This window comes from Camellia sinensis, chromosome 4 (assembly GCF_055761805.1).
Source record: "Camellia sinensis isolate YWXY chromosome 4, ASM5576180v1, whole genome shotgun sequence".
NCBI classification, from domain to species: domain Eukaryota; kingdom Viridiplantae; phylum Streptophyta; class Magnoliopsida; order Ericales; family Theaceae; genus Camellia; species Camellia sinensis.
In genome coordinates this window covers 182,648,008-182,656,850 of record NC_138964.1, presented here as the reverse complement: position 1 = coordinate 182,656,850, position 8,843 = coordinate 182,648,008, and the positions used below count along the sequence as shown (strand labels likewise).

General features: G+C 28.4%; 1 protein-coding gene across 1 annotated transcript; it reads right to left on the bottom strand.

The window, feature by feature from the left end:
* Positions 1–986: 986 nt before the first annotated feature.
* LOC114309375 (protein FD) lies at positions 987–8,575 on the bottom strand. Its single transcript, XM_082923015.1, has 3 exons — positions 8,004–8,575; positions 3,641–3,722; positions 987–1,206 (listed from the first exon to the last, which is right to left on the bottom strand). The coding sequence occupies exons 1-3, from the start codon at positions 8,465–8,467 to the stop codon at positions 1,135–1,137; spliced, it is 618 nt and encodes a 205-aa protein (XP_082779141.1). The 5' UTR covers positions 8,468–8,575; the 3' UTR covers positions 987–1,134.
* Positions 8,576–8,843: the final 268 nt, after the last annotated feature.

The window sequence follows — 8,843 nt, the reverse complement described above, 5'->3', positions numbered from 1 at the left end:
AGACTGGATAAGAATAAATGTTCAAAAGACTATTTTACTCTTATAATTTATAATTTTTATTTAATATATAATTTTAAATTTGTAATCTATAATTTATAATTTATAATTTAACAACACTAAAATTTTTTAATTTATAAGGCCATAATTTTTAATTAACAACACTAAAAAACTAATTTTATTTAATATATAAATTTAATTTTTTAACAACACTAAAAAAATTATAAAGCCATAATTTTTAATTTATTATTTTTAATTAAATTAAATTTATAATTTACATTTTTTTATTTAATATATAATTTTAAATTACCAACACTAAAAAAATAATTTATAAATGTTCAAAATACTATTTTATCTTTTTCCAATTGTTTATTAAGTAATAGCATGAGGGTAAAATGAACATTTCATACATTAGTTTCATGAGATACCAATCCCATGAAAATAATCTCACTCCTCCCCCTAAGATATAATAATCGCTCATATGAGAGATTAATAGTTCGGAAGGACTATTAATCCGGAGCAAAAAAATTAAACAAAACAATGGACGGACTAATAATCCAATCCCATAAAATAATCTATCAAAACAAACACACTCTGAAAGGATGGAAAGTGTAATTCCCATGGAAGATGGGGGATGAGGAATGCGAAAAAATTATAAGAAAAATGATTTATACCCCCACTGGGGGTCGACCCCCAGTGAGGTGGAGGCCCATGATTGGGCGAAAAAAAACAGTTTTTTTTTTTTTTTTTTTTTTTCGGTTGGCAGCCAGTGGGGGCGCGCCACCTCACTGGGGGTGCGACCCCCACTGGAGGTATAAGGTACGGCTGAAATTATAATAGGAGAATAGAAATGAAAAATTAATATCTTACCTCCCATTGTCATCCCTAAATCTGTCCAATCAGACCTGTGCATACCCCTAAAAAGAAAGAATAAGGTAAAAATAATAAAATTGAGCAAAAAGAAGAGCCACCAAAAAAATCCCTACATGTTTGTAATGGAAAACACCATCTTTTTCATTTCATTCATTCTTCCTAGTCCTTTCCTAAAACCACAATCTATGATTGATAATTCAAACAAGTCATCAAAAGATACAACCCATAATTATCTCTCTCTAGTGAAAGGAATTGAGAGCGTTCTCAAAATGGTGCTGTTGAAGTTCGATGGAGAGCATGCTTTTTGGGAAGTTGAGTCTCTGCTGCTAGAAATGACTGACACAATAAACAGATTGCCAAAATCAATAATAAAAATCCTTACAAATAGAAACCGATTGCTAGCTTGCAAGTAACTCTACGAAGTGAAAAGAGTACTATCCAATTTTTCCATCTTTATGCCATCATCTAAACCCAAAAAGCTCCATGCCAAAATCTATAATGTTTAATTTTTTTTTAAAAAAATCCAATTTAATTGACTTACCGTGATGTGTAATGATGAATATTAATTTTTGATTTGCCAAACATTCAATTATATAAAGTTTAACTTATATCATTGTTGGTAAAATTTTAAGTTTAAAATTGTGAATTTAGAAGTGGTTTAGAATGATTTAAATAAGTATACTTTTTGACTTTTTATAAAATATGAATTGGGTATGTGTTAGATTTGAAGTGATGTGGTAGAAATGTGATGTGACTTAAATAAAATGATGTGACTTAAATATGATAGTGACTTTTTGACTTTTTTTAATTATGACAAACAAGACCTCAATTTATATATTACATTGATTTCTCTTTTAGTAAGTTTAAAGAGATTAAAACTATGGTATGACGACACAAAGATAGTCAAGGTAAAATATATATTTCAATGTAAAGAAAATGACAATATCATTGTTTCATTCATATTACTAACGAAAAGAGGGCTAAATATTATATAAATTACAATTTTAAAAGAGTCTAACGTAATTATGTTAAACTCGTGAAGCTTGCTGTATTTTTCTTAAAGTTTTAAGAGAGGTTAGTGTAATTTACCCTTATCAACTTGTGTATCACAAATTTAGGATGGTTGTTGCGTGGCTTATTGGGTCTATTTTGACGTATATTTTGATAATTTAAATTATTCATATTTTAAAGCATATCGAGTAAAATATATTTAAAAAAATCAAGTTTATCGAACATCGGAATCTGAAATATAAAACTAAATACAAATGAAATTTGATGAAAAGACTACAGATGTCTGATTAATTTAATTTTTTATAATATATTGTACTCGATATATTAAAAAAAATAAATTATTTAAATTATCAAAATAGAATTTAGGATGAATCCAATAATCTGTGCAACAGGGTATTGCATATTATCCCTAGAGAAGGTGTGGGTGGTCTTGGGACATTACTCTACACACACTTGTTCATTTGTCTCCTCAAGAGAGATATAAAAGTGGTGAGTTTTACTGTTTTAACCAATTAAATTCAAATTGGAGCAGCACATGGCTTTGCCCCTGGGACAGTACAAAAATCTGTCTCCACCTATTTGGGGGGCTTGTGGTATTCCGGTTGGTTTTTTCTGATTTTTTTTTTTTTAAATTTGAATCATACATATTATAAAATTTATTAAGAATATTATTCATATAAAGTTCATAAAAAATCAGCAACCTCGTCATCAGATTCAAATTGTTTTAAAAAAATTATCAAGATCATTTAATAATTATTTAAAAAAATAAATAAATATGCTCTTATTATAGAGTAAAGATTTTTAATCAATTTAATTTTTTATTTAAATAATTTATTTAACAAATTTTATAATATAAACAATTCAAATTATTAAAAAAACTCAAAAAAACATTTCCATCAGAACAACACAGATAGCTGTTCCCTTGGTCCGTGTCTCACCGCTATTCCAATGATGACTCATGTAATAGGTTAGGTGTATATGACGGTTCTTTTTGGCTCAGGTTTGGTTTACAAAACTAATAGTGAAATATTAATAATTCTATTAAATTAGTATAATATTTATTATTCAATTAGATTAACATTTATTTGATTAATAATTTCACTTTTATCCCATTATTAATAATTCTATAAATTTATTAGATTAATTACCCATTAGATTAATAATCTTAAACCAAAATATTAAAACAAACATAGAATAATTAGACTCACCGATTAATAATCCTCAATCCCATACTCTAATCTACTCAATCAAACATGCCCTTGAGATTTTATTGCTTGGGTTGTGTTTTATTGTTTTAACTTTAACATGTTGGACAAAAATACTCATAAAAATGCTTTTTTGAATTATCACTTACCCTTACCCTACTTTTAAGGGCATTTGAAACCTTTGTAATCAAAAAGTCATTACACAATTTATTTACCAAACAGTTTTAGTTTTCCACAACTTCAACGAAAAGTTGCATCAAATAATTTCATAACTTCAAAAGTTAAGACCTTTTTATTATTATTATTATTATTATTATTATATTATTTTAAATATGATAAAATTTAAAATAAGTCTCAACAAGTACTAGTAATTATATTTTATTTTTTTGAAAATATTAATTTGTATTGCTAGTATACTGATATTAGATAAATAAATATATTTTTTAATTTTTTACAAAAAAATATATTAAAAAATTATAGAGATGATGTGACTCTAAAAAAATAAAAAAATGTGCTTAATTAAATTCTTAAAAAAATTAATTTAGTTTAACTACCTGTTGTTGCTCACTTTTCAGTCTGGCATTCTCTTTCATCAAATGGGCAACTTCTAGCTCCAACTCTATCGTGTAAGCCTGTATGGTCCATCCACAACAGCATGAAAAAATACCATCAAAATATCACACACACACAAGTTATTGTTATTTTTTAATCAAGAACACACACACACATTATGCTGATATTAGATAAAAAAAATAAATTTGTTAAATAGTTGACTTTGTTTTCGTTTTTCATATATAGTCAAAACAACCAAAGGAAACATGTGTTTGCAAAGATGGGATTTAGGAGGTGTCTGCAAAGATGTTAATATAATTAAAAAGCTACAATTCAAAAAATTATACAAAAAAATTAAAGATTTCTTTGTATTCTCTCTATTTTTTACACATTTTTTCTTAAAAAATTAAAGTCATTCCCAAAATTTAACCAACAAATTAAAAAGTCACACAAAAAAAGCAAAAAATTCTTCATATTCTCTTTACTTTTTACACATTTTTTATATAAAAAATCAAAAAATTATTCTCAAATTTTACCAATAAATTAAAATTTTATTAAAAAAATTATTTTCGAAATGAAGTCACATGTGTCCTCACTCCTATTCAGAGTTTTAAAAGGCTTTCTTGAGGCTCGCCTCGATGCTCGCCTCGCCTTGAGGCTAAGGTAAAACGCATCAAGGCTTTGATTTTTAGGCATTACTCCCCAAAAGCTTGCGCATCATAGTTTGAGACATGCTCCTTAAGTGCGCTTTTTACGCCTTTTGCGCATAAGTATGTGAGGAGTATGCACATGCAGAAGTTGCCTTGGGCATTTGTTAAACTTAGTCTATTAGATTGTTAAACATAAAAAATTAAAAAGAATCCATTTTTACAACTATATTCTACAGGAAAAATTAAGTAAATGATCAATCAAGAAAAACACAGTTAATGGTCAAGTGAAAAGCTCAATCACTGAAGTTAAAAATATCGATTTCTCTTTTAGTGAAGGAAAACTTCTTTCTATGCAGTAAAATGTTCAACGCATTAAAGTGAAAAGTATTTACACATTTATATTTAATTTTGTTTTTATTTTTTTAACTATTTAAAAATATTTAATTTATTCGGTAAATATTAAAATTTGAAATTTGAAATGCTTACGCCTCAACGCCCTGAAGCTTACGCCTCGCCTCATGAGGGGTAAAACGCCTAAAGGTACGCATTCGCCTTTAAAAACTTTGCTCCTATTATATTAATTAAAGACTTTGGGATGGTTTAGGATGATTTAAATAAGTGTATTTTTTGACTTTCTATGAAATATGAATTGAATATCGGTTGGGTTTGAAGTGATATGTTAGAGAGGTGATGTAATTTAAATAAGATGATGTGATAGTGATTTTTTGACTTTTTTAGATCATGCCAAACAAGGCTTTTGTATATATGTCAATATAATTTAATTTGTTAATTATAATAAAATAAAATATATGATATATATCATTTTTTTTACTTTTTACTTTTTATCTTTTTTAATTTTTATTAATTATCAATTATTCATCCACCATCGGCCATCTCCTGTCTCCCCTCACCAACTCTGACATTTATGTTTTTAATAAATAAAAAAAAATCATTATATTTAAAGTTATAAAATAAGAATACAAATTTAAAATTACCATTAATGATTATTTCATGGTTTGTAATTGAAATGATCACAAAGCATCCGTCACATGAACCCCTCCTTTTCATTACCATTTTTAACGGTATATTATATAAACAGAAAAATTAAGAGCTTGTTTGGTTTGTGTTTGTAGAGTAATTTTTGAGATAAAAAGTATGAAAATTTGTTTGATTTGTCTTTTTTCAAAAATAATTTTGAGAAATTGTTTTGGGGAGAGAGTTTTAAAAAAAAGTGATTAATTTGATGTGTATGAGAGAGAGAGTGATTTTGAAAAGAAACAAACCAAACAAAATTTTAAAATTTTTTTTGAAAAAATTTATTTGGTTTGATTACTCTTAAAAATTTATTTGTAGAGAATTTTTCCTAAAAATTTTTCCCAAAAACAAACCAAACAAGCCATAAATGTTACAAATTTAACACTTTAAAATTTATATTTTAAAAAAGATCTTACTAATTACTCTTTCAGGCGATTTTTAAGATTCAGATAACATTAAAATATATAATTTTAATATATTTTTACATTTTTTAATATATTTTTTAACACAACAACAACTTTAAAGTTTATTTTTAATATTTTCCTTTTAAAATATATGACACATCATTCTTATAATAAAATGTTTCTACTTAACAAACGTACATATATACTATTATATATATATATATATATATGAGTAATGATTCATCCCCCTTTTTCCCCCACCCCCTTTGACCCCCTCTCTCTCTCATTGGTTACCTTTTCTTTTTCTTTTTCTTTTTTTTTCTGCTCCTCCAATCACTCCCTGCCACGTGGCAAAGGGGGATGAGGGGGTGACCCCCAAAAGGGGGTCCCAAGCATTATTCTATATATATATATATGAAAACTTGTGATGGTGTTATATATGTGAAGGTTTGTATTAGTGTTGATGTCTCCTATTTTGAATTTTTTCAAAGTACTTTTATGGTTGTATTTATATAAAAATTATATTAAGAGAATGTCGAGACTCAAAATTGAGATTATGGATTTAAAAAAAGGGTCCAGTTTGTCTCAAGTTGAGATCAAAACAAGACCTGTTCAGTTCGGCCCATGAAGCTCATTTTTGGGGCCCTTTTTGATAATTTGAACCGTTAAATGTGTAGAACTCGTCGAGTACTATATGCCTGTGAAAAATCACGTTGATTGGATATCAATAGTTATGTGATTAAATCAGTTTTGTATAAAAAAAAATGGACGGTGAAAAAATTAACGGTTGATAAAAACTGTTTTGTTCACATAGCTATCGATATCCGATCAACGTAATTTTTTACAGACATATAGTACTCGACGAGTTCTACACATTGAACGTTTCAAATTATCAAAATAGGATCCATAGTGGGCCCTCACAGGCCCAACAGCACGGTCTAGTCCGATCTTGGACTAGACCAAAGCCACTGCCTTAAAAAAATAACAATGCTACAAATCTTTAAAAAATACAATTTTTACAACTCTCACTCACTTGTGTTGGTCCAAGAAGATAAATAAATAAATAAATAAATAAAAACATATAATTGATCTGCATCATTTTTGGAGGTAATGTGTAAGCTTACAAATGAACAGGGCCATTCGTGAACAGGCTCAAGCTCAGTTTGGTAAGAGCCCATTCAAACTTGGTTCGTTAATTTTTTTTTTGCGTTCGAGCTCGGGCTGAAGAACGTTAAATTTTTAATAACAAGTCCAAATATTATAAAACTCCGCTCATTAGCTGTCTCGTTTAATATTTATTATTTATATATTAAATAATGTAAAAATGTATAAAAATAAGATAAATATGTTATTTATATATTTAAAAAATATAAATATAAATAATAGTTAACTATAGATAGTACATTTATATAATAGTGGTAGTAAATATCATTATTTTGATAAAATATTAATTTTTTTTAGAATGTCTATACGTATTGTATATATAATTATATAATTAAAGTTTTAATTATAAATTTAATCTTATACATAAGTATGAATTTATAAATTTTTTAATTTATTAAGGTTCATGAACATGTTCATGCTCAAACTCGAGTCAAGTCTAAACCAATTAGACTCGAGTTTGATTTGTTAAAATTTTATTAAATTCGAACTCAAATTTATTAAAATCTTAATAAATAAGTTTAAACATATTAAAACTCAAGCGGACTCCGCCCATTTGCAGCTCTAATAATGGAGTTCCAAACTTCGAAAGTCCCAACTATTTTATGAATAATAAAAAAAAAAAGAAAGTCCCAACTATTTTTGTTGTTATTTTGAATTGCACACTCATTAGTATGCGGATCCTAATCTATATCTATGTATACTGATAAATGATGAATCAAGCCTTTATTATTTTTTTTTCTTCATGTGGCACTCATAATTCTAAATAAAACAAAAAAATTTAAATAAATAAAGGAAGTGAGAGTCGAATTTTTAAAAATAAAAGTGACATAATGTTAAATATCATGAATTTTTTTTTATAAAAATAATAAAAAAAGATTTATGATTCTTAAATTACACTTAAAATAAAGTACCACACACTAATCAAGTAATCCAAAAATTACAAATCTTTTATAATTATTTTTATGAAAAAAATTTCATAATCCTAACTTTTCTCAATATATAATAAATATTTTATTTATTCACCCAAACCTCTACTGTATAGATATGTATTGTATCTATATGTATAGTATATGGAGTGGATTGAAGAGAAGAGAAGGGAGATACGTTCCTGCTTTCTAGCCCTGGATCGAGCAGCTGACTCTCTGTTCTTAATCATTCGCTTATGTCTCCGATCGCCGGAACTGCTCTCCGATTCCGGGAACCTTTTCTTCCCCAACGCCTGCAAGCTCGACGACGATGATGCCAATGCATCAAACAGTACATTCAGTGATGCTTCGCTCGAAACGGGTCGGCTTTCTAATCCACCATAGTTCGCTCTCATAGGGTCCGACTCGTTACTGCTCAGCAAGTTAAGTTGATCAGGAAGAGAATTCAAGTTCAGCGAGGTGGTTGACGGCGGCGACGCCGGAGACCCGTCCCCGCCGGAGATTCTTGCTGGCGGGTTTTTGTTGACGGGTCGACCCAGAAAGTCTTGGAAGGTGAGGGAACGAAAGTGGGTGTCCCGGGCCGGGTCGTCTCGGAGGGTGGGTGGGTCGTGGAGGGAGGCGAGGGTAATGTCGTTCCAGACCTCATCCATGGTGGTGGAAAAAAGACGAAGACGAAGACGATGACGAATGGAGAGTGTGTTGGTGGGTTTGGTACAGTTTAAGGTGTTTTCATCGGAAAATGCTATCACCCCAAATAATTTTGGGAGTATTATTTAATAGTGAGATTGGAAAAAAAAAAAAAAATTACTATATAAATTTTCAGCAATAATTGAGAGTTACAATTTTTGTGGTTCAAATGGTTCGAAATTGTTAAAACGATGTCGTTTTGAATACAAAATAACTTTAAAATTGTCAAAACGACGTCGTTTTGACAATTTTGAGCCATTTGAGCCACAAAAATTATGACCCTCAAGCATTTTCCATAAATTTTGGATGTGCAAGTGATTTTGTAACCTAGTACAAGTA

Bases quoted from the DNA above. Each gene is read 5' to 3' on its own strand.
- LOC114309375 (XM_082923015.1), bottom strand. From the start codon at position 8,467: ATGGATGAGGTCTGGAACGACATTACCCTCGCCTCCCTCCACGACCCA. The intron at 3,723-8,003 runs GCAGGAACGTAT...TGGATGGACCAT, and splicing joins GCTCGATCCAGGGCTAGAAA to ACAGGCTTACACGATAGAGT. The intron at 1,207-3,640 runs GTAGTTAAACTA...TTATTGTGTCAG, and splicing joins TGAAAAGTGAGCAACAACAG to TCATTTCTAGCAGCAGAGAC.